General features: G+C 55.4%; 7 protein-coding genes across 7 annotated transcripts; 6 read left to right on the forward strand and 1 right to left on the reverse strand.

Annotated features, from left to right (window-relative positions):
• Positions 1-1,482: 1,482 nt before the first annotated feature.
• Positions 1,483-2,643, forward strand: C8A04DRAFT_9135 (Sucrase/ferredoxin-like-domain-containing protein; the record flags this gene model as incomplete). The annotated part of the gene is made up of 2 exons (XM_062785367.1): positions 1,483-1,809; positions 1,903-2,643. 2 exons carry the CDS (start codon positions 1,483-1,485, stop codon positions 2,641-2,643), a joined length of 1,068 nt encoding a protein of 355 aa, XP_062640926.1.
• Positions 2,644-3,754: 1,111 nt separating this feature from the next.
• Positions 3,755-6,948, forward strand: C8A04DRAFT_9057 (armadillo-type protein; the record flags this gene model as incomplete). The annotated part of the gene is made up of 3 exons (XM_062785338.1): positions 3,755-5,252; positions 5,328-5,835; positions 5,919-6,948. The coding sequence occupies 3 exons, from the start codon at positions 3,755-3,757 to the stop codon at positions 6,946-6,948; spliced, it is 3,036 nt and encodes a 1,011-aa protein (XP_062640927.1).
• A 6,334-nt stretch (positions 6,949-13,282) lies between these two features.
• Positions 13,283-14,180, forward strand: C8A04DRAFT_34254 (uncharacterized protein; the record flags this gene model as incomplete). The annotated part of the gene is made up of 2 exons (XM_062782766.1): positions 13,283-13,528; positions 13,659-14,180. The coding sequence occupies 2 exons, from the start codon at positions 13,283-13,285 to the stop codon at positions 14,178-14,180; spliced, it is 768 nt and encodes a 255-aa protein (XP_062640928.1).
• A 774-nt stretch (positions 14,181-14,954) lies between these two features.
• C8A04DRAFT_24816 (ubiquinol-cytochrome C reductase hinge protein-domain-containing protein) lies at positions 14,955-15,831 on the forward strand (the record flags this gene model as incomplete). The annotated part of the gene is made up of 4 exons (XM_062779313.1): positions 14,955-15,038; positions 15,210-15,366; positions 15,586-15,699; positions 15,767-15,831. The coding sequence occupies 4 exons, from the start codon at positions 14,955-14,957 to the stop codon at positions 15,829-15,831; spliced, it is 420 nt and encodes a 139-aa protein (XP_062640929.1).
• Positions 15,832-19,303: 3,472 nt separating this feature from the next.
• On the forward strand, positions 19,304-21,594 carry C8A04DRAFT_34256 (major facilitator superfamily domain-containing protein; the record flags this gene model as incomplete). Its single annotated transcript, XM_062782767.1, has 4 exons — positions 19,304-19,663; positions 20,039-20,500; positions 20,583-21,336; positions 21,539-21,594. The coding sequence occupies 4 exons, from the start codon at positions 19,304-19,306 to the stop codon at positions 21,592-21,594; spliced, it is 1,632 nt and encodes a 543-aa protein (XP_062640930.1).
• Positions 21,595-21,729: 135 nt separating this feature from the next.
• Positions 21,730-23,251, reverse strand: C8A04DRAFT_8998 (3-keto steroid reductase; the record flags this gene model as incomplete). The annotated part of the gene is made up of 2 exons (XM_062785315.1): positions 21,730-23,104; positions 23,181-23,251. The coding sequence occupies 2 exons, from the start codon at positions 23,249-23,251 to the stop codon at positions 21,730-21,732; spliced, it is 1,446 nt and encodes a 481-aa protein (XP_062640931.1).
• A 557-nt stretch (positions 23,252-23,808) lies between these two features.
• On the forward strand, positions 23,809-24,897 carry C8A04DRAFT_34258 (uncharacterized protein; the record flags this gene model as incomplete). Its single annotated transcript, XM_062782768.1, has 1 exon — positions 23,809-24,897. The coding sequence occupies one exon, from the start codon at positions 23,809-23,811 to the stop codon at positions 24,895-24,897; it is 1,089 nt and encodes a 362-aa protein (XP_062640932.1).
• Between the last annotated feature and the right edge of the window lie 22 nt (positions 24,898-24,919).

Consider the following 24,919-nt stretch of genomic DNA (forward strand, 5'->3'; position numbering starts at 1 on the left):
GGTGTGGTCGGTCGTCTTTTTCAGGTCTGGAAGGGGTGGTGATGGTGTGCAGGTGGTATGATTGTGGAAGAGGATCGGAAGGAAGGGGAAGCAAGCTGATGAGGACAAGGGTAATGAAAGAGGTGTTCAGGCCGTTGGCTCTTCTATTTTTTGGACTAAAACTTGGAGGTAGCGTTGGCATGAATTTAACTCTGTTATGTTATTCGACTTCGGGAAATCTTCGCCCATGTATTGGAGGGGAGACTTGGTTCGAATACCTTACGGTCGACCCATTACACAGACACGGTAAGGAGGGCGTAACGGCCCCGGAGCTAGACGGACTTGCTCAGCCCGGCGTCGTCAAGCTAATGAATGAGTAGAGCCGTTCATGGGGAAAACAATGAATGTGTATTGAACTCCAGACGGAATCGCGAGGATTTTACCTGTCTATGGCTTGTATTCCTGTGCATCTACGCAAGCATGGTACATACATGCGTCTAGAGGATGGTAGAATTTCCAGCCCATCCTTTCATTTGAGTGGAAGAGTACGTACACAAAAGAATGAATACTACGCAGAAAAACGAAGTGCAGAGCGCGAGTTTAGCCAAGACAGGAAAGTAACACGCAACGGAAAATTACGCAGGACTTGTCTGATGATCTGATAAGCAATGATTACGCAATGCCTGCGCCAGCTTCCGTCAGCAGATTTCTCCTGCTCAGTCCGGAGGATGCAGTCTTCCCCAAAGGGTAAGTTTTAAGATTAACTCCCTCGAAAGGGTGGGAAGGGAAGGCCCCGTTCAATCTCTTTTGCTCGGCGTTACGAGGTTGTTGTCTAAGACGATGAGTTGGTCATGTTGCTTGTCTTGCCTGTCTGATCAACTCTCTCCTGTGTTGGGAAGGTGGGGGCGGGGCCGCATGCTGTCAACGGCCGGAGTTACGGTGTGCATCGGCTTCAAGACCAGGGGGTTTGTTTTTTTGAGGGGCCGTTGGCCGCGTCAGTGACTGAGAAGGAGTGAGGTTTCTCTATTTCGGGTACTTTTTCTCAGGAAAATACTACTATTCTATTTCCATTGGCTGGGTTGGTTTCTTCAATTATCAGTATTCCTCATTGTGTCGTATTGTTTGGTTGATTCCTGTTGGGGTGTGATTCTAGCTCGGGGCAGCTCAAGCAGCTCAAACACCTGCAGGGATATGGCCCGCTCAGGTGCAGATATCTCCCCGGCTCCACCAGATGTCTTCCGTTACCTCCGACCAAAGTCACCGACGCGGTCATTCGCGCATTTCAACACGCACGGATGATGAGCGGTTGGGGATTCCTTCTTTAAGGGTCCTACTATCCCGCCTGTTTGCCTCGAAGCGGGTTTCCAAATTGTCATTCTTCAGACAACAAGCCCACAGCAGCCTAAAGCAGGCTCCAAGATCCCACGCGCCCACGACGGGCTAAACACCACCGATAAAGCCCAACTTATTCAGACGGACAAAGGACGCTAGAGGCAAGATACAATGGCGGGGACCTTCAAATCACTGATCAACAGCGCCAAGGCGTTGGCCATCGGCAACTCGGGCAGCAAGGCGGGCTTGCAGGACCTGTTCCCCGTCGTGGACAAGGCGGTCGACGGTGAGGACTGCGACCGTGACTGCGACAGCTGCTCGGTCAAGTACCCGCGCGGCTTCAAGATTGATGAGTCGGACGAGCTGTACGGCTTTGTCAAGGGCTGGAGCACCCATCTGCTGGTAGCCACGGGCAAGTCCGACTGGGTGCGCGATGTCACCGATGAGAAGGGGAGTGTCATGCAGGCGATTGGTGCCGCCAAGGCACCTACGAATGGAGTGTGTATCCGCCTTTCAACCCCTCTCTTTTCTAGCTTCCCTCTCTAGCCTCCTAAGAAAAGCCGGGACCCATGACTTACAATATAACTCCAGCGCCTCATGCTCTCGGCCTCCAACATCCCCACGCCGCACCAGACAACCTCCTACTCCGAACCGACCACCGTCCTCCTCCTCCCAGCCTTCACCATCATCGAAAACGTCACACCAGCGACCGTCCCAACCCTACTCACCTCCATCGTCTCCCACGCGCCAACCAACACCACCCCTCTCGCGCCTTTCTCCCTCCCGCGCTCGTTACCCGCCCCGCTACCCGAAGGCACACCCGCAGCTATCAAGGACCTGACGACGCGCCCTTGTCCGCACAAGGCACTGATCCTGCTGTGCAGCCAAAAGACCCGCGATGCGCGCTGTGGGCAGTCGGCGCCACTGCTGCGGAAAGAGTTTCAGCGGCATCTGCAGCCACTGGGGCTATATCGGGACTTGGACGATGAGCGGCCGGGTGGGGTGGGGATTTATTTTATTAGCCATGTGGGCGGGCACAAGTATAGTGCGAATGTGATGGTGTATCGGAAGGGGGAGGCAAAGGAGGCCGATGGGGAAGAGAAAGGGAGAGAAAACAAGGATAAAGAAGAAGACAATAAGGAGACAGGGGAAAGTCAAGAAGAGGAAGGGGATGGGGAGGTTGGAGCAGCGCAGTGCATCTGGCTCGCCAGGGTCCGGCCGGAGGATTGCGAGGGTATTGTGAAGTTTACGGTGCTGCAGGGGAAGGTCGTCAAGCCAGATACCCAATTGCGGGGCGGGTTTGACAGGGAAAGGGGGCTGTTGAGTTGGTGAGATCTGCTCATAAGTTGACGAGGACCATGTTGAAGTGATTTTAGCAAAATAGAAAATAAATAATATAAAAATAGTGTCAAAAAACAACCACAAAAACGTCTCCCACGTGCCCAATTCCACGATGTAACAGAATCTCAGGATCCCGAGACAGATCACCCTCGATTCCCGTTGCCCAGGCGCCGCAGCGCCTTGCAGAACGCGCGGACAATTGCTTTTTGCGCACTCCGTCTTGTCCGTACGTGGAAGTGAGGACGCGGGATGCCTCCCCCAAAAGAATTTCTTGACCGCTTCTCAGCTCTGTCAAAAGTGACGCGGGGAAGTGGGGTTGATGTGCTGAGTGTGCGGGGCACTTCTTATTCCCGTAATGGGAATTCGCCAGCAGCGGGTGTAGCGGGGACCGTGGGACAACGGTCGGGGGTGCGTTAGTTGCCCGGCAACCGGGATGACCCCCTTGTAAACAACCGGACAAGCCCGCAACCCAATGCAGGGTCTCACTCGGAAGAAGGCCAAATCGCGCCCAAACTTGGGATGGAATGATTGATCCCCCTCCCCTCCCTTCCTTTTCTTCGCCACCGATCCAAAACCGATTTCTTGAAGAAAAGAAGAGCACGAAACGAAGAGAACAGACGCCCCCTTTTTTCGTTCATATAACGTTTTTCCACCGGACGGCCTCTTGGGTCTTCTGGGGGCATGCCGCTGAGATCTTTTTGCACGGCTTGAATGGCGATGGCATAGCGTCGGCGACTGCTTCTTCGCTTCATTCTCACCACCAGGTGTATTTCCACCTTCGACGCCCGCATCTTTTCTAGTGTCCGACTTTTTGTCTTTCCATTCTCCATTTTCGACTCGTTTTCCCTTTATTCTTGTTCGTTTCTAGCATTTGCATCGGCGTGTTCGCATTGGCACTGGCATTTGCATTTCCTCAAGCGACCCCCAAGCACGCAAGGTGAAGAAAGACGGCAATTGAACGGTTTTCCGAGACCAAGACCCCCCCAACGTTTCGAGTTGTCGGTCAGGTGCAGCAATTGTCTCGCACCCACCACGGAAACACGCATAGACCTAGCAAAAAAGGAGCAAACGAACAAACCCAACAATGGCCGGGTTCAACGCAATGCAGCAACAGCAGCAGCAGCAGAACGGCTTCCCGCTCCTAGCCCCTGCGCCAATCATCGAATCCCGACAGCGATCCAAGTCCAAGTCCTCCGTCCTACGGTCCCTCGTCGGCGGCGGTGGGCATAAACGAAACAATTCCGACGGCACGGCCCTCCCCGCCGCACCGCTCATCTCCCCGATCATGGCAACCCCCGCCTTCCACATGTCCCAGCAGAACCTCGCCCACGGTAATAGCAACCGGGACAGTAGCAGCAGCCACAGCAACGGCGGTGTCTTCCACGTCGGCTTCGACGCCGCAGCCGCCGCGGCCATGGAGCCACAACGATACGCCCACGCGCTGGGCGAGCTGCAGCAGAACCGGAAACATCACAATATCAACAGCAACGACCGGTCACCCGAACGACGGGGCCGCCGCGAGCGGGCCGGTTCGCATCTCCAACAAGCCGCGCTCCCACCACCATCTTCACCGACCAAGACAGGCGGGTTCTCGACCATCTCGCTGCGCCCGTTTGGTCGTGGCGACCGGGACACGAGCAAGCCGCCCAAGACGCGCGACAATTCGCCGACCAAGCCGAAGAAGGCCAAGTCAGCGACTAACTTGGCTTCGCTGCTGCGGCCGAAATCGATGAAGAATCTGAAGCAGTTGCTCACGGATGATAGTAAGGATAAAGAGAAGGACAAGGATAAGGAGAATAGGTCGCCCAGCGACTCTTCTGGTGTTCCTACTACTCCTGCTAGTGCTGGGGCAGTAGCAGCAGCTGGAGGAGCTATGCCAGGGTACCCGCCCACGCCCATCTACGCGCAGTTTTCCTCGCAACACTTCCCACGACACGGGTCGTCTGTTGATTTACCGATAGGAAGCGGCACAGGGATGGTCGCCGCGGCCGTTGCTGCGGCAGACAGGGCTGCTGCTGCCGCTGCCGCTGCCGCATCTGGGCCGACATCGTCCGGGCCAGACTCCTCGTTTCGCAAGAAGCCGCGGCCAAAGTCGTTCCAGCCGTATATCATGCGGAAGCGTAGTGATGATAGCAGTAAGACTGCGGGTAGCGGAGTTGGAGTTGGAGGGGGTAGAGAGAGCAACAGCAACAACAGCAGCAGCAACCGGGCGAAGCGGTTGACCTGGGGTAAGGGGAACTCGTCGTCAACGGCGGCGAATGGGTCTGCCAATGCTGCGTCGAGGCCTGGGATTGGATCACGCGGGGTGTCGGCTATGACACCAGCAGAGGGTCCTGGCGGTGATCTGTCTCAGACACCCGCGCAACAAGCGATTCAGCTGCCTGTGATTGACCCCAAGGACATCGACAAGCACCTCGAGGCGATGTTGGACCGCCGCAACATCCCTGAGAACCAGCGGTACAAGATGCGCAACTTGAGCGATACCATCAAGATGGAGTTTATCCGCCAGGACTGGGCCGAGATGCAGGCCAAGATGATGGGCCGCAGTGCGGGAGAGCGGCCGTCGTCGCACGACGGGCACATGCAATTGGGAGCTGCGGGTAGACGATCTGGCTCAGGGAGTGCAATGGGGAGTGGGAATGGCCGTGTGGCTGCGAACGGGAATGGAAATGGAGCGGTCAATGGCTTCGATCAACAGCAGGCACAGCAGCAGGACGAGCAAGGTGACACCGCGGCCCCCAAGAAGGACAAGAAAAAACACGGCCGTGGTCTCAGCCTCACGATTGTCCGCGGCAGCAACAAATCCAACGGTACGCCATCGTCTCCGACGAAGAAGCAGAAGAACAATGACGGCCACACTACCAGTCTCGGCCGACACTTTCGTTCCAAGTCCACGGAGAGCCTGGTCAGCAACGGTGATGGTACCATAGCCCCTTCTTCTCCCTTCCCTTCGGGGTATGGTAGCAGTTTTCTGGCTAAGGTGAAGGGCCAGCAGTTGCCAGGAGATTTTGTCGCGTATCTGCAAAAGGTGCAGCGACCGGAGTTGGTGGAGGTTGGGAAGCTGCATAAATTGAGGCTGTTGCTGCGGAATGAGACGGTGGCGTGGACCGAGGAGTTTATCAGGCTCGGCGGGATGGAGGAGATGGTTGAGTTGTTGCATCGGATCATGGCTGTTGAGTGGAGGTATGTCTTGTTTCTTTCCTCTACCTTTCTTCGGTTACTTTATCTTTTTTTTCTTGTTTCGTCGACGCTGACCGTCACCACAGAGAGGAACACGAGGACGCCCTGCTGCACGAGACCCTGCTCTGTCTCAAGGCGCTCTGCACGACCGACATGGCTCTTCAATACCTACACTCCATCCACACCACCCTCTTCCCAGCCCTGCTGCACATGATCTTCGACCCGGAGAAGAAAGGCCCTAGCGAGTTCACCACCCGCGGCATTATCACCTCACTGCTTTTGACCTACATCGAGTGTGCCACGCCCCTAGAGCGGGTAGCGCGTGCCAAGGCCGTGCTCGGGTTCCTGAGGGACCCCGAGCCCAAGGAGGAGGATCGGCCGGTGGATTTTGTGCTGGAGATGAGGCGCGATCGCCCGTATCGTGTGTGGTGTAAGGAGGTGGTCAACGTGACCAAAGAGGTGTTTTGGATCTTTTTGCACAATTTGAACATTGTTGCTTTGCCGGCGGATAACAACAATATCAACAACATCAAGACCGACGGTACCACCACCCCTGCCACCTCAGGCTCCACGACGACACCTTCAACCGCCGACTCCGACTCCTTCACCTACATGACCCGGCACTTCCCGCAAGAGCGGCCCCCCGTCCCTGCGGCCCCTTACGTCGGCGGCGTCGAATGGGACGCCACCAACTACCTGGCTTCGCACCTCGACCTGCTCAATGCCATCCTGGCCTGCACTGGTCCCACCGCGGCCGAGCGCAACGCCCTCCGCGCTGATCTGCGCATCTCCGGCTGGGAGCGTTGTCTTGGCGGCAGCTTGCGGTTGTGCAAGGAGAAGTTTTACGGCGGCGTGCATGACGGCTTGAGACGGTGGGTGGCTGCTGGGGTCGAGGATGGATGGTGTGTCAGGGATGTGCGCTATGGACCCCCGCCACCGGAAGGAGGGGCCAAATCGAGGGGCCAGAGTCCGGTGAAGAAGACCGCTGCTAACGGGAACGGGGGTGGTGAGGCTGTGGCGCCGCCGAGGATCGAGATGCCCCGGTTTGATTTTGGGGGCCCTGTTGCTGGTGCAGGAAGTGGAGGAGTGCGGCCCAACGAACCGTGGCTGGGCTGAGTCTGTGTTGTTCTCTTCGTTGTCTCCGCTCTTTTCGTCCTTTTCTTTATTTTTATTGTCTTTTCTTTTCGTTGCTTTTCCTCTTTCCGTTTTCCTGAACGGCTTTGGTACGTCCGGTTTGGGGCTCTGGATTGTTCGCTTATTTTCACGGTAGCTCGGGAAGCGCTTTTCTCAATGGCCAGCCAGGGCCGAGACAGGAGCAGAGCATCCCCTGGATCTCCCTCCCGCAAATCCGACAGCCGACGGGGTGGCAAAATATGGTTAGGGTACCCAGCCAGTCAGCCAGCTCGGGAGGTCTCAGACAGGCATCGGCAAGGGCGGGGACGATTCAAAGCCCGATGGCGATTCTCTACTGGCTACTGTGAAGGGGGGTGTCTTCTCGGGGGAAGAGAGGAAGAAGACGAGAGCACGCGACCGATTGAGCTTCCTCGGATTTGGTTGGTCACGCTGTCTTTCTTTTCTTTTCTCTTGTTGGTCCTTTCGCGACCAGACAAAATGAAACCGACTGTGCTCACGGGGGTTGCTTCATCACGAAACACCGCTACCCGAGGGAAACAGGAGGATGCGGGTCATTGATGAATGGCAAAGCCGGCACTGCGGCCGCCATCGCTTTTGCTTTCGTACGCCAACTTTTTAAGGACGATGGAGTTCACGAGGGTTTGTCGACTTCGATGGCCACGCCACTGAACGAGGGAAAAGCGTGTTGTGAATATGGGGGCAAAGGGGCATTTGCATTGGCAATAGGGTGTTATAGCTGGATTTGGTCTGGGTTTCTTGTTTTTGCCACACCTGTCTTCCCTAAGTCCGGGTCTACGCCACATAGGCGAAGGGAAAGGACGGAAAATGTAAAGGAGACGAGCACGGGAGAGGGGGGTATTTTTTTTTCGCTGAGGGTTCCTCCCTACCCCCGCCTCGGGCACTGGTCGAGGGAAGACTAGGTTTGATGAAGGTTATGACTGTATGCATAATGAGAGAAAGGGAAAATCTCAGATGTCACTCGTACAACATTCCTCAGGGTTCCTAGACGTGGTGTGGCGTATGAGGCTCCTGCTGCTGTGTTACCCCAACGTATTGACACATGACACGGCTCTGACTAAGATAAATAATAAACGATGCGCCACACGTAAACAAGAAGACAACAACTAGGAAGGACTTTGACGTGGAATTAAATGTTCCGAGGCAAAGAGACAATAAACAAAACCTGGAGCTGAGCACAAACAAGTCCGAAAAAGGCCGCCGAGGTCACGTTGCTCTCTTCGACACTTGGCGAAACCGCCACAGCCCCGTGCCTCCCTCTCCTGCAATAGGCCGCTGTCCCGCCGGCTTTTCCTCCATCGAAAGCGCCTCCGCGGACTGTCCCTATGCTGCTTGATTCATAGACACCCTGCGTCATCGGCAGGAACCAATTATATCCACAGCAGCCAGCGAGACAGGTCACAAGGAGACGGTCCGGGAGAGGCCTCCGTCTAAAATGGACTGGACTGGTAATTCCCTGTGAGCCTAGGTCAAGAGAACCGATTCATAGGCTCATCCGCCGTGTTTTGCACCTCATAGGATTGGCCACCGCCCCCTCGGTGCAAATCTCACTGTCTTAAAGACTCTCAGACCGATGCTGACCGACCAAGTCTGGAAGAATGCGGCCGGAAAAGGGGCGAGGTGAGGGACTGTTGAGGCAAGTGGTGGAACCAAACCCGTCCATAGGTCAAGGTAGACCATGCCGGCTGTGTACTGTGTGGTTGTTACTCGTGACCAGCCAGTCTTTTTGTTCAAGCCAGCAAACGGTTGGACCACATGTCCTCAATTCTCGTGGGGAAGCGGGTGTGTGACCGGGATCGCGTGTCAGGACTCAGGATAAACCACTGGCTTGTATTTCACTGCCCCCCCACGAAATATCCCGGTCACTGGACCTCGACCGGGGGACGGAGGCCGATTGATACCATGTTGGCATTGTCCGTTGGCCGCTGGCTGGTCGATGGCTTGCCGACGGCTGGCCGCCGAGAAGCCGCCGGTAACTCCCATCGCCGCCTTGGCAAAGCGGAAAGAGAATCGCATGAAGAACCAGCGCGTTCGCCTGTAGTCGTTGAGCTAGAGAGCTACGGAAGGTGGCTGTGTTGTTGGAGATCCATAGCCTAAGATATCTGGGAACCTTGTTCACAAGCGCAAGCGGCCCGTCAGAACTAAAGCACGGCGTAAGATAGAAGCTTCTCTAAGACAACGATCAAATGCAACAGCCGTGTCCTCGGGTATCCCAATTCTCAATGGCCAGGCCGGGTATGGTCTACGACAGGAGTCACTGTACTCCCTTCCCAGTGGGTGCATATCTCTTACCACACACAGCAAGACTACGAGCCTCGGCGTTCTGGCGAAGCCCTAGCATAACTTCACAGCAATGCGCAGTGGCTAGCAGTATTGGCAAATATCAACCCTCGCCGTCGTCGCGGAGTGATGAGGCTCCTGGACTGCATAAGCGTTAAAATTTGTGTGAAGTGAGGGCGTCCGTCTGGCGGGCTTCATTGCTCAAACATGTCGGTGAACTTTATCAAGCTATCCCCGTGGAAGACGCGGGGGTGCTCAGGGAGAGTAACCGGCGTGCGCATCTCTGCAAGCTCGCCAAGGACAGTCTCGCCTTTCTCGCCGTTATTGGGTGACGACGAAGAATGTTTGGTGGGTGACTAGACTATCCCGTGCCCCAGTTGAGAAGATGGGATCCAGCAGAGCGGATACTGGGTTTGATAGGGTTCGAGGAATGCAATAAACACGGCTAACTCACGGCAAGACCGAGCCGAAGTCGGGGATGAAGTCCGCAAGTGGAACTGGCAATGGCAAAACCGATGAGCTCCCGGGACGTCAATCCTGTTGTGGAACAAAGACCTGGGCCGCCTGTCCCCATCCGGATTGCTCAATCGAGATGTGCCGTTGCACACCCCAGGGCATGGAAAGGGTCCCATGGAGGATATTTTTTTCATGTGCCAGCCCCACGGACTGACCGGCAGGCAAAAACCACAGGTTGCCAGCAATCTCTCGTGCGGCCCGTCTTCTCTGCGGCGGGACCACCAGCCGGCGGCCGGAGGCCCTGGCCCATGGCTCGGCTCATCAGTTTGCTTTCCCCGGCGAACAGATCGCGGATTGTCAATGTGTTTGAATGGCAAAGGTTCTGTTCTCTTCTCGGGCCGGTCGCGGGTGAGGCAGTTCCCCACGTCCTGCTCGGCAAGGCCGGTCAGTGTCTGGTGTGGTTGACGAGCGAGGGGACGTGAGAGCTCCGGAAGGTGGGGCTGGACTCTTGCCCTTGCTGCCCTACATCGTCCTGGGCGGCGGTGAGCCGTCGACCAAGCTGGCGAAATTTGTACGTTTCGGGAAAGTGCCCTGTGTCCCTTGCCCTAGGTGTCAAAATTCCAACCAACCCCTGATAGGTGACGAGATGACGCCGAAGATGGACCCGTTGGCAACCCAGATTGAACAAATATGCACAGGAGGAAACAACGTCGGGGGACGGCGTAAACTTTGCCCCAGCACCTGGCCAACTAGGTCTGAGAATTCTGTGTCGGATATGTCGTATCTTCTTCCTCCGGGTCCGTTGTTGAGATTGCCGCTTGTGTCTTCGTACACTCGGCTTCACCCAAGATAATCCGGGCCGTGTCACAGGGAGGAACAATGAGGTCACCAACGGCGGTGGTGGATTGTTGGATCCCAGTGAATGCATGGTGGAGGGCGACCCGGAACACCGGAGCCACAAAACGGACAGCCCTGGGTAGCTTCATCAGAGTTAAATGACGTCTCGTGGAGGCATGGGTGCAGAGTGACAGGGGCCAGATGGAAGCTTGTCGTCCCAAATGCATTCCACGATCCACCGCCATGCTCTTCCTCCGGTGCTGAGTGGTGAGCTGGCGCTAGATGACGCCGACGAGACAAAAAGCGAACACGATCAGAGCGTGAGGCCGACAGGTTGGTTTGTGAAAAGAGAATCTGCGCGGAAGCCGGAAACTGGATGCCGGATGCCGGATGCCCGGGGCGATGGCTGTCGGGCTGGCGTTCCTTTCTCAAATGTGAGGCATGCCCCGAGAACAATATGATGGGGTTGAAAGGGAAACTAAAATTATCTTGGCTCGACTGCTTCATTGCCAGTTGGCCGGACGGCGAAGGGGAAGGAGGGTGCTGGGCCTGCGCGGGGGTTCTGTACGCCCGTGAGCACAAATCGGATATCTATCCCCATTCATCCATCCAGCGCACGTCGTCGAGGAATGCTCGCTTTGTTTTGAGTGACGGAATGGTTCCCGTGGCTGTGGTGTTGGTCGTGGTTGGACGATGACAGTCGCTCGTGGCTTGTGGCGATCGCCGGACCAGCGGCCCATCATACTACATAGTGTATGTAACTCGGGGGCTTGGGGGTCGAAGACATTTCTAAATAACCAGCGTTGCGGTATGTCGCGGGAGACAGTGGAGTGTTCGCTTTGGCGCGGTGCAGTTATGAGGGAAGCATGAAATTTTAACCTGGGCTGCAGAAGCAAAACCGGCGTCCCGTACCTTCCTCCCTAGTTGGATGGATAATTGGGGAGCGCTTCCCTGCCCTTTCCCGGACAAAACAAAACTCGGGGGAGTCTCCGAGTCGTCGTTGCCTTCCACGCATTCTGTCGAAGCTTCCGTTTGGCGGGAAGGAACTTCTTGCTAAGGGAAGTGGCCCGACATTCAGTGGACCGTGTCAGCAGAGCAGAATCAACTCCTTAGACAGACCGTGTCTAGCTGCTTCGGTCGGGATGCGTGCCTATCTCGATTTGACCTGCGATCTCTTCCTCGTTGAATTCCACTTGCCTGTCTTTCATTGTTGCAGTTCCTCGTCTTTGGTACCGAGACGGCGAGATACATGTCTGGAATATTTCTGTGTCATCCCATGGCCGCGGGGTTATGCATCTGCGGAGATATCTATTTTCAAGCTTCGGAAGTCCCTTGACGTCTCCCTTGTTCTGATATTAATGTTTTTCTGCGTTTGTTGGTTGACTGAAAATCGCGGCTTTCTTTGAAGCCATCAAACGCGCGTTTGCGTGTTAATGCATAGAGAGGTTAACTACCTCCCTTACCCGTCCAGCCGTCTTGCCGTCCGCGCCTTCCATGAGAACGGGTGTCACCGGCAGGTCCACTCCTGGAATGGGGCCCACAGTTCAACCGCTGCGGGCCACGGGTTGTTAGCGCGGGGTTCCAAAGGCCAGGATGGCACGCCACAGCAAGGGCTGTTGCTTGGCCTGTCCGTCCCCTGCCCATGTTCTGTCTACCCTGGACCTGGGAACCCATCCGGCAACCTTCCTCGCCAGTTCCCGAGTGTCAAGCTCCGGGACCACCACCCCGCAGACGCACAAGATCAACACACACGCGCAACGGCCTACACGATATTTCCTGCGCCTAGCTCAAGCCTGTGTGCGCTGTCAATCAATCGTTCTCCCGCCACGGATCGGCCTCGCGCTGGTTCCATCCATCCTCTTCGGACACCCCCCTCCTCAAGAGAGGCATCGTCTTCTTTTGCCTCGGCACCCGGCCTTCTTTTCCAGGCCCGGCAGGACGGACGGGGCGCAAAGAGGTTGGAAGTTGTGTTCTAGGTCGCCGAGGCGCATTAACAAGTCCCGCACCTCTATCTATCCACCGACCCGAGAATTCCACGCAATACTGGGTGCAAGAAAGGGCAAGGAGGGCAGGTAAACATAGGCTGCCAGCACTTCCAGCAAATCCGGCCCACCCCACAGATACCACAGCCTACGCATCGCTCCCAGACCTCTCAAGAAATCTCGGCTGGGTCTACTGCAGGCAAGGCATCGCCTGGTGCGGGAGGAACTGGTCGCTCCCCTTTTTTGCGTGTGCCGCTCCTGTGTGAACCCTGCGCTGGGGTGGATGGTGCTAGCGGGCACCGAATCTGACGAATCGAGACCCCATCGAACGGCCTCTTGTGGGACACCCAGACGACACCTCTGCGGGCACGGCGGGCCATTCTGCGGCCACCTCCCACCTACCTTACCTTCCCTAGGTACCAAGCCACCCGCCTCCTCAACATGTCAATAAAGTAAGTGGTGATTTTTTATCTTCCTCCATCCTCGAAAGTAGTGTTTCCGTACTCCTTGAAGCCTTTTTTTCTATACCTCCGAGCTGGACCATCCTCCAAGTCCTCGGTTCTCCCTCTCTCTCCCTCCTCCCCCCCTCCCATTCCATCTATTATCCCTTACACTTGCTGCCCACGACGCCTCTTCCCACCTGCTAGTGCCCTAGCCGCACATCACTTCCCTTACCTGACACGCCCTTTTGGCTTCTGTCCTGGGCCACACGCCGTCGACCCTGGTTTATCTCCTGCTGGATAATGGCAGACCAGTTCCTGGCGGAGCAGCACACATGGACGCTATTTCGAAATTCGCAATCTGACGAAGCGGACAGTTGGGTTATGTTGACCCGGGATGGTGAGATCGTTCCCATCCCAGGTGAGAAGATATTGCATACCTCACGGCCACGAGTGAGCCTCGAGGTGACAACACCCCGTGAGCTCCAGATCGCCGACCCGTTCTCCATCAAGTGTGACAACGGCATCGCCTACATCACGAATGAGCGAGTAAGTACACCGCCCTATCCGCCACTAGCTTTTCTTAGGTTGGCTCCAAACCTGGGTCCTTGGCCCCGGGTTTCGGAAGAGCAGGGCGGACTGGTCTTACTATGTAGAGCCCGAAGCTGACCAGGCCCAGGTGATCTTCTTGCCGGCTAGGCCGAGTGAGGATTTCAAGTCTTTTTTTACCCCCGCGCTGAATTTTACCGATACCCATGTTCATTCATCATGGATTGGTCCCTGGAGCTGGGGCGGGACAGTGAGACCGGTTCCTGGGGGAGGCATTCCCATGCATATTCCGCGGGTGGATGTCAAATTCGTCTTCCGGGACGGGGGCCACAGCGACTTCCAAGCCAAGTTTGAGTGGCTGAAGGAGCGCCTGCATCATGCCCAGGAATTGGGTCTGGTACCCGGGCAAAACCTCGAACCTCCGCCGCCGTACCAAGTCGACCGCCCGAGCCCCACTTCCACCAGCGACACTCAGCCTAGCACACAGGGACAACAACGGCAGGAGCCACAGCAGGAGCAGCAACAACAACAAGAAGCGCAGCAGCCCCAACCAGCTCCCGACGAACCGCCTCCGGATTACGTTCAGGCACAAACCCAAGCCATCAATATACGGTACGAGGAACGTGCGCGGGAGGAAGCTGAGAGGGGCTGAAGGGTTAAGATAGTGTTGAAATTGACGGGTTTTTAAAGGGGACTGGGGTGTGGGGGTTCCAAAGCCCTTTCTTTTTGCTCTGTTTAACCTTTCACTTCCCCCGCTTCTCCCTTTTCTTCTCTTAATTTTTGGGGGTTTCTTGTGACAGTCTGCAACTGTTGATACCATCCATCAGCTTTGAACGGTCTTGTGTTTTGAATTCAACTGCGGACGGTGGGTAATGAGGACGAGCGTTGCATCAATTTTGGCTGGCGTTTTTGAGTACAATGTTATTTCACAATCCTTCCGAAACTCCCCAAGAGTTTGGAAAAAAAGACAACTCGACGCTTCACCATTAGACCTTTTAACTTCAGCTAGAATTATACGTCCGCTACCCCTTAAACTCCATGATAATAATGTCGCCGTAGACACTGGGGTGTTTAGCGGACGCTGGTGTGGGCTGGCAGCTTGCGGCATGATGCCATAGGCCGGGGCTCACGGACCAAGCTTCAAAAAAAGAATGAGGGTTAACAGGGAGCTTTGAGCTGTCTCAAAATCACGTGATGAGCGGAATGACCCGGAGCTCGATCGGCCAACGAATCAACCAATCAGGGCCCGTCAATTGAAGAACCGGGCTGGTTTCGCCGACCCGATTTTTGCGAGAGCTCCAACGTCGCGCGATTGCCGACTCGACGCAAACCCCGTTCAGGCGTGCCCTGCCAAACCCACCAACCGAAGCATCGACAACCGCCGCCCACCGCTTGCCGCCAAACCCCGACCAGCCACATCGCAACAATGGGCTTCTGGGACACCATAACCGACCTCGTCGAGGCTGCCACCCCGTGGACAACGGCTGACGCCGAGGCCCCCGCCGACCAGGTATGCCGATTATGCGTCACTTTCTATGCCAGCTCCTAGATCCCGCCATGCCGCTGCCGAAACGACTGCCCAGGCTTGCCCAGCACCTGGGCTTCTCCATGATGCTATGAGGAAGGTTTTGGGAGCGTTGAGTGAGGGTATGGCTAACAGCTCGATTTCGTGATTTCGTAGCCCGAGGAGACCAGCACCGAAACCCCCAAGGAGGAGGCAACTGAGACCAAGCCCGAGGCGAAGGAGGCAGAGCCGGAGGAGGCGGCTGAAGAGGAAGAGGAGGAAGAAGAGGAGGAGGAGGAGGAGCCAGTTGACCCCAAAGAGACTCTCGAGGAAGGTGGGTTAATTGTTTTACCCCACCCCTGGCATCGCTATCATCACGATATAAGGTCGTTAGATCACAGCTGGGAGGCAAGGCGCATTGGGGGGTTAATGCTTGCTCCTGCTTGAAGAAAGGGTTACTGGGCACGGCTAGCCGTAACCCATATAACGACATGCGGATATTGGATGCGGCACACGACACTGAGGGTGGACTGTCGCTGACGATGAAATATAGAATGCCGGAATTCTAAGCAGTGCGCTCCGGCGAAGCACCACTTCGATGAGTGCGTTGAGCGCGTTACCAAAGCTGAAGCTGACAGCGACAACAAGGAGGACTGCGTTGAGGAGTGTAAGTCTTTTTTGTTTGCACCTCCCTCTTGTCTCCCTTGACCACGTTCACTAACCTGATGGATCAGTCTTCCATCTTGCCCACTGTGCGACCCAATGCGCTGCTCCCAAGCTGTGGTCTGTTCTCAAATAAACCAGCCCCAGCACGCCCCCCACGACTAGGCCGACCTACCCCCGGACCGACAACAACTACGACCAGCGATGCCCAGGAGTATAGATGGAGTGCTGATCTCTGGTTTCACGATGCGATGAATATGGTTTCTATAGAAGGTGCTTCTTCCTATAGACGAGACGGGAGTAGTTTGCTGGCCGGGTTGTTTGCGACACGAGGGTTGTTTGGCCGATGCACATCGTGAGACGGGGTTTTCATCCAGGACGGTGAGACGACGCAGCCCTGTATAACCGAACTCGCCCGGGTTTGTCTGGAGGTTCCGTCCGCTCGGGCTTGTTGTATCATTACCATCCCATTGTCGTCTCCTTTACACCGTGCGAAACAAAAATGACATACTCGAATATCACTGACCCCCAAGACCTCCGCTCTGAGTTCTCCGCCTTGGGCGTTTTCCTCCTCTCGATTATGACCCATTCGGGCTTCAAGTCGCAGATATCGTCTCGGATCTCCGCTTCCCCACTTCGTCTTCCCCGAAGATGAAGGTGTTTTTTCCTTTCTAGTAGGGCTGCATGGCGCCAACGGCGCTTCGATGGAGATATACAGACCAGATCCCTAGTGCCTTTTTCTCTCTCAGGCAGAATGCAGCCACAACCAAGATCAGAGGTGGGTGTCTCAACTTGTCAACCTTTTCTTTTTCTATCCCCTTCCAGACTTTCTAGCCCAGCCCCCTCTTTTCCCCTCTGGGCAGCGAAAGGTAAGAAAAAGAAAAAGCAGAAGACGTTTCCACGAGTTAAATCCTTCCACCCCCCGAACACGATTCCGGTGGACCCGGCTGCTTGCTGCACGCACACACCAAACCGGACATCGGAATGATGGGTAGTCGTAATCACCCTTCTTTCTGACGTCGAGTCCCATTGCCGTGGGATCGACGCCTGCGGGACATATCTCACATCAGGCCACACACGCATATGTACGCAGCAACGACAGATTACCCTAAGCCATTTCCATGCAGACACTTCGTGCGACCGTTGGGGGACCTTAACGTCATGGCTTTTCCGGACCAACTCAGCTCTTCCTAACCCCCATTCGCTCCTCTTCTCTGCCCTTCAACACCCCCGCCCCCTCGGAAACGATAACCAACCTTGCCAACGTAACGACTGGGCTTGCCCCTCTCCTTTTGGATTTCCTCTTAGCTGAAACGGGCTGCCGACATATTGGCGTCAAATGGCACAACAAGAGAGGCCCCGCAATGGTCGAGTTTCGGTCCCTACATGAAAGTCGTGAATCGAATGGGCGCAAAATGTCTTGCATACACTACAGCTAAGAGCTAGGAGGCTAGGTAACGTTGGATGGGATGGGGTGCCAGTGCATCATGCGAAGCACCAGGGATCGTCGTGAGCATGGCTATTTGTGTACCAAAGGGTCTTTTACAAAGTAAGCTCCGTTGGTCTAGCCTCATCTACGATGCGTCTGAATTACTCCGGATAGCAGTGATCGTTGGGGGTACCGTGTGGGCGGGGAATATCCCGATAGAATCGCCCTCTTTGGGTGTCTCGCTATGGCCAAAAAAAGCGGCACACCAAGTCCCTGGATAACTTTGCTAGAAAAGTGAAAAAAGACCAAAACGAATAAACCAAAAAAAGGGAAAGAAGAGAAAAAAGAATAAATCCAGAAAGTGAAAAAAGACAAAACAGAGTATATCAATCAAAATTTATCAAGATTGGATCCGATGTTGATGGATTAGACTTGAGCCCTCCGTTTTGGTGTGTCGCTTTTTTTGGCCACAGCGAGGGTGTGTATAAACGGGAGTTTTTCCGAGGTGAAAATACCGGCGGTGGTTTTTCCTTGAGAGATAAAGAGACAAGAAAAGGGAGGGGTTCGGTTCATCGTTTCCTCAATAGCTTCCGCAGTTCGTTTTCTTTTAAATCGCGTCCCTATCCCATTTCGTTCTTATTTACCTCTTTACTCAATTTTCGCTCACGACTCCTCTTCCTCAACTCTCACCCCGCCTCCTTACCCCTCCCTTCTTCATCGACGCAGAGCCCATTTCTGGGCTGGAACCAACCAAGTGATCAAACTCATCAGTGAAGGGGGGAAGGGGTGACATGAGAGGCTGAGAATAAGTTCCATCATCCATGCTGCTGCAGAAATATCCCCCGCATGCGTCGGCACCCTGTTGGGTTACACAGGAAACACATGGGAGAGACATGCTAATGCATGCCGTTAAGCGGTTGGGCTGGAATGACTTGCAGGTCGCGGGTTTTGGGGGTGCCGGGCGAGGGGGAGAGGGGAAATGGGGGGGCACGAGGTGGTTTTGAGGTCTTGGGGGGCAGCCAGTTGCGTAGTAACGATTTGTAGTCCGGAGGTGTGTTGGTGATTTTGGGAGGGAATTTGTCTGGCAATTGAGTCAACCCCGAAACAGGGCTGTCTAGAGTCGGATAACGATAGGTACGAAGTACCTCTGTGGTGTCCTGCGTCCGAAGAACAAGATCACTTGCTCGGCGCAGGTCGGCGCTTCGGACGAAAGCCTACTTACTACCTGATGGAGAGAGCTTGGATAAGGTACCCATCACATACAGGTATGTACCTCAGCATCTCAATGCACGGCTCTTGTCCGACCTTGTTAATTTGATCTGGTGCGTCGAATTGGAAGGCACTCGACCTGCAGGAGGATTTTCGATCTAAGCAGGGGCGCCTTCCTCGCTGAGATTTGAACCCACCATTTACTCAAAAGAGAAACTGTTGAAAAATGCCCGACAAGAAATTCGTCAGGTACCACGATCCCCCAAATCGAAGTCCGGTTGGTGTTGAGGATCGTGCACGTGGAGGAGCTCTTTCGATGTTTGAGATCACTTGACTCGACGTCTCTCGCACTTCTTCCCGATTCGGAAAGCGGTGGTGGTTCGGGTTCGGCTTCTGGTCGTCTTCGTTCGCTCTCTCGGTGCGGGGATCCCTCCAATTCGACAGGCCAGTTCCTTGTTTGGGTGGAATTTTGAGCTGCCAAGAACGGCAAAGGACTCGAAAATGGGACGATAGCAGGGAATCGGGACATTGGCACGCGCCCCATGCCGATGGCCGTTTCATCTGAAGGTTCAGAGCCGACTTCAGGCGGCCGAGTTGCTCGTCGGGGTCGGGTTCTCTATCATCGTGAACCTTTCACAGACGAGACAAGAACACTACAACCACCGCCGTCATTTTCACTGACGGCCTCAGTACTGGTCGGCGTAACCGTTCGCTGCAGTGTCGTTCTCGGTTCGAATAAGACCCGAGCCTGTTATCATATGCTGTGCGACACTCCAACCTAGGCATCATCGCACCGGGGCGGACGGCCCCCGGTATGGCCCATGGGAACCGCGGTACCAACTATAATGAAAAGCGACGCGGCCAGACATCAATAACCGATACTCACCTACCGAAATCTCATCCCTCACACTCACCCGACACCAGCCCCACCGTCAGCGAAATCGAGGAAGCGAGCCTTGGGTCCGGTGGGATGGGTAGCGGCCGTTCGCGCCGCTGGTTCAGGCTGAGGGAGGAACGCGCGGGTGAGACGGAAAAGGATTCTTCCCGGAGCAGCGACGGGAATGGCGTCAGCAATGCGGCCGGTGCCTCGGCGCTGCAGGGCAACACAGAGTCGATTGAGTTGGGCTCCGTTACGGCGGAAACAAGAAGTCCGGGCGGGCCGGTCCCGCGGAGGCCGCTTGGCCCTGGTTTGGTGAAGGAAGAGGGTGTTGAAGATGGGGGTGTGCGGGCCGGGGCCGACAACGAGACGACGGTGGAGTACAAGGTGTACAAGCGGCGGTGGTTCGGGTTGTTGCAGTTGACGCTGTTGAATATCATTGTTAGCTGGGACGTAAGTGGTGCCGTCTTATCACCCCCTTTTTTTGGTCATTTGTTGCACCGGAAGGTTGGTTGTCCGTGGGCGGGTCAAACGAGCTCCGGAAGATCGTGAGGGACACTCACTCCTTTTATCCTACTCGGCGAAGGACTGTTTGCCGTATGGGTGCGCTTAGTTAGCGTTTACCCGATTGTTTGCATCCCGTCTGCGCTTCCCGATTTGCCGAAACTGCGGGCTCGATGGTCTTGCGCTGCATCTTAGCACGCCACGAAGCAGCCAGCCGCATTTCTATCAGACCATCGACGCCTGCTGTTTTCCAGCTTGCTTCAAGGAGGGGGGATAGCCATAATGCAGTTCCTATCTGTGCTAACCTACCTTCACCTTTGCTAGTGGCTTACCTTCTCGCCCGTGTCCTCCCAAGCAGCAACCTACTTTGGCACCACGGATACCATCATCAACTGGCTGAGCACGGCCTTCCTGTTTGCGTTCGCCTTCTTCACCCCTGTGGTTATCTACGTGCTACATCTCGGCCCGAAACTGTCCATCGTTACGTCTGCCAGCCTTGTACTCGTCGGGAACTGGATCCGTTATGCCGGTTGCCATTCCAAGTCTGGCGGGCTCTTCGGAGTGGTCATGTTTGGCCAGATTCTGACTGGGCTAGCCCAGCCTTTTGTCCTTGCGGCCCCGGCACGATACTCAGACCTTTGGTTTACAAACCGAGGGCGGGTAACTGCCACAGCTTTGACAAGTCTTGCAAATCCTCTTGGTGCTGCGTTGGGCCAACTGATTAATCCTTTCTGGGTTTCGAAACCGGGCGATATCTCCAACATGGTCCTTTACGTCTCCATCATCGTAAGCCGACCCCTCAACTCTCTCCCATAGCAGAATCAAACTCAAGGATAACGGGCTTGCTCAACAACTAACAACGTAACAGTCCTCCGTCTGCGCAGTGCCTTCTTTCTTCATCCCCGCTCGACCACCTACGCCCGCAGCACCGTCCTCGGAAACCCCCAAACTCAGTATCCGCGCCTCCGCCCGCTTGCTATTTAGCCAGCTCGAGTTCTGGCTCCTATTCATCCCCTTCTCCATCTATGTCGGCCTCTTCAACTCCATCTCGTCCCTCATCAACCAGATCCTGCTTCCACACGGCTACACCGAGGAAGAAGCGGGCATCGCCGGCGCTCTGCTTATCGTCGTAGGCCTCGTCACGTCGGCGCTCACCTCCCCCATCATCGACCGAACCAAATCCTACTTACTCGCCGTCCGCGTCGCCGTGCCCATCATTGCGGCAAGCTACCTCATCTTCATCTGGATGCCTGGCACCCGTGCCTCTAGCGGCGGCAGTGTGGCCGGGCCGTATGTCATGATGGCCATCCTGGGCGCGTCCTCTTTCTCCCTCGTGCCTGTTGTTGTCGAGTATCTCGTCGAATTGACGCACCCCATCAGTCCGGCTGTGACGTCGACGTTAGGGTGGGCTGGCGGGCAGCTGTTGGGTGGGATTTTGATTGTGGCTTCGGGGGCGCTGAAGAAGGGTCCTGAGGGTGATCCGCCGGGGGATATGAAGGATGCGTTGGTATTGCATGCTGTGTGTGCGCTGGTGGCGTTGCCGCTTCCGTTGTGTTTGGGGTTGTTTGGGAGGAAGGAGAAGTTGATGCTGAGAAGGGTTGAATCGGATGATGAGGGGAGAGGTGGGGGTGGACATCATGGGCATCATGGTCATGGGCATGGGGATGAGAACCGCCATAGCCAGGCAGATCGGTTTGGCGAGGCGTGAGGTATTTGGGTTATTACTGGGATATGATGGGGCAGGGTCATGGGTTCTATTTTTTTTTGGATATGTATGCTTGTGAATGTACGGGTGGAAATGTATGGATGATGATGTGATGATAGGGGAGAAGGTGTTGGAGACAGGCGTGATTAGTGTGGCCATTTCCGTGTTTGCATAATTATATCCCCACGATTGGCATAGTTGTTTAGCATTACCATTACAATAAATCTTGGAATATCCAATTCATGTTCAATCCTCCCCTTCTACCCAGCCCAACGACTTCATCTCGTTTCATAAACCAACCTCACTTTGCCTAGTTCCCCTCCTTCACCGCCTTCAACGTCCTCTCCTCCCACGTCGCCCGCAACGCCTCCATCTTCTTCCAGCACGCCGCCCCCAACTCCTCAAACTGCGCCAGCCTCTCCTCCGTCACATCCACCGCGTCCCACTTCCGCCCCTTTATCTTCTGCTCCTTCTTCAACTGGTCCCGACCCCCTTCCACTTTCCCCTCCCACCCCCACCCATCCACCTCGGTCTTCTTGACGCGGCACTCGCCCCAGAAGTCGGTGCTGCTGCCCCACTTCACGCGCTGCGCACCCGCGGCGTCGAGGTCCTCTTGTTCCTGTAGGGCTAGCCAGACGGGGGCGCAGGCGCCGTTGTAGGCCGTGATGGGATGCCAGGGGGAACCGAGCCAGCGGGCCACGTAGAGGACGACGTTGTACCAGAAGAACATGAAGGCGTTGAGGGGGAATAGGGTGGTTTGCACCACACCTGGGTGGACGAGGTAGATTTTGGGTGGGGTTGCGGCTCCTGTCGGTGGTGATGGTTGTGATGCTTTTGTGGTGGATGGGGTCAGGTATTTGTCCACGTAGGGCTTGGAGGCTGGGAGGCTGGAGGTCAGCGCGAGGAGGTCGGTCAGGCGCTTGGTGGACTCGTAGGCGGCGTTTGTCTTGATGGCTTCGAAGTCATCGAGTGACAGGGTTTCCCAGTCCGGCTCGATGCTGGATTCCCAGATGATGCGACCGGGCGGGATGCCGGCTTGGGGCCGGCGCGCCATGAGTGGTACGAGGTGTTGGGCGAAGAGGTAGTGACCAAAGACGTTGGCGCAAAAGATCTCGCCCATTTGCGGGGCTGTTGCGGCTTCGTCATTGTTGTTCTTGGCTGTCTTCCCGTGGATCGGGTCGATCACGAAGCCGCTGAGGGCACCCTTGAAGGTCGGCCAGGTCGTCGCACTGACGAGGCCCTTCGTGAGGATGTTGTGGAAAACTTTCGGCCAGTTGAGCCCGTACCATCCTCCCATACCGGCATTGAAAATAATCGAGTCCAATCGCGGTATCCGGACGTCGGTGAGAGGCACGAAGTCATCGTCATCGCTGGGACTGCTGAGGGTTCCTGAGACGAGCTGCGTCGCGCAGCGGCGGATAGCCGGCAGGTTGCAAAGGTCGAGTTGGACGCTTAGGATGTGGACTCGTCGTGTAGTTTGGCGGGGATCGTAGTTCGGGCCGGTGCGGACGCGGAGGGCGGTCGAGGTGGCTGCGAATTCTCTGGTGTGTTTGCGCAGGCCGTCGATGGTTTCTCGGGACTTTTTGGCGCTGCGGGTGGTTGGAATGACGACGATATGCGACGAGAGCGAACGCGTGGTCAGGTACTCGTCAATGAGGCGTTCGCTAATGCCGAAGCCAATACCACTGTACAAGAAATTGGTGTCAGATATCAGACGGCAAATTGGATTAGCGGGCATCTTAGGACAACGACAAAACGTACCTATTCCCGCCCGTCACCAAAACGAAGAGGGTGTTTTCAATTGGGAGCTCGTCCCACGGTGCAAGAGCCATTATTGATTTATTTTATTCTAGGAGCGGTTTGGCCTTTTTCGTTTCGGTCAGTGTTCGGGCCAGGTCTTGTTAGTAGTCTCGTGGGTTCGACACATTGAAAGCAAGTTGTTTTGTTGATTTCCCCTGATGGAGAAATTTCCTTTCTTGACACGTCCAAGCACATCGCACGTGTGAATGCAGGGGTACTTCTCTGTAGGTACCACAGAACCTCCATGGTGACATTTTGAGAGCCTTCAAAGCTCTAGAAAATCCGAACCTTTCCAAAATTTCGCTTTGCAAGAAATTCCCATCACAATCCTAACAAAATAAGCCTTCGTTTTCTCCGCAGCTTTACGATGGGGTTGCCTAAAGGTTCAAGGGTTGAAAATATTGGATCTTGGTACGCGATCTCAAGCCCCACTCTCAGAAACTCCGCACAGTAAAATGCACAGTCGCCAGACTGTTATCTGGATCTCTCGATTTGCTGCCTGCGGATTGCACTTTCTGTTCCCGGGTCCTCCACTTTGTCCCGAGCTCCCGCCCGGCTGTACTTATTCTGACTCCCGTGGCTCTTCACCATGACTGGCAAAGTCTTGATATTCACTGGGGCCCCAGAGAACAGCACTCTTGATTGGGAAAACGGTGGTTTACTCTCCCATTTCCAAGACTCCATCGCGCGATTTGCTGGGATCGGTACCAACGATCATCAACCTGAGCCAGCTCTCTCACTACCGGACCATGCCCTATGGCGGTTGTTGCCTATCGACAAAACGAAAGAATCCCGACCTTGCTCGCCGAAACGAGTCGCCGATGCCCGTCAGTACGGGTACAATGATTACCCTCCGGATACGGCTCCCGAATTCTTCACCACGGCCTCGTTCTCTTTCGCTTCAGATAATGGAGATGGTGGAGGCGATACTGGCCCTTCCTTATCTCAGTTTTACGAGCAGTCTATCGTTGCCCACGAAGATGTAACCTCCTCTCACTTAGTTTTCCAATCAACTGAGCAAACAACATCGTTCACAAGCGACGCCACCACATCCTTTGTGAGCGGCTGTGGCAGCCAGTCCGGCCCCATCAAGGCCCCGATCGTGTTCCGAGGCAGCGATAACCTCTGTAATCTCAAGAACATTCCTTCCCCAAACCACATTGCCGGGATACAGCCGCAGACTATGACTATCAATATCATTGTCGGTCTCATATCTATCCCCCTGCCGCGAGCCGTCAAAACCCGCTGGGGAACTAGGTACTTGGTCGAGATTCTGGTCGGGGACGAGACCAAGGCCGGCTTCTCTATTACTTACTGGCTACCCTCCGACAACCTGGACGAAAGCCCGCTAGCCGGCCTACGACCCCGGGATATTGTCCTTTTCCAAAACGTTGGGCTCAATGTTTTCGCAAAGAAGGTCTACGGACATAGTCTTCGTAAAGGTCTTACCAGGATGTACTTGCTCTACCGGACGAAACTTGACTCTCGGGATGTGGGCGGGCACTATAGCACCTCCGACCTTTCCACCAGCGGGGTCCACCAACAACTCGACAAAACTCGTCTTGTCCGGGATTGGATACTCAACTTTGTGGGCCGAGGGGCCACGAGCGGCAGTAACAAACCGGACACGGGGCCTCGTTGGAATCGGCCACCAGCCGATGACACACAATTGACCTAAATATCGGCGCCGGACTTTTGGT

The sequence above is a fragment of the Dichotomopilus funicola genome (assembly GCF_033296635.1).
Source record: "Dichotomopilus funicola strain CBS 141.50 unplaced genomic scaffold C8A04scaffold_3, whole genome shotgun sequence".
Classification (NCBI taxonomy): domain Eukaryota; kingdom Fungi; phylum Ascomycota; class Sordariomycetes; order Sordariales; family Chaetomiaceae; genus Dichotomopilus; species Dichotomopilus funicola.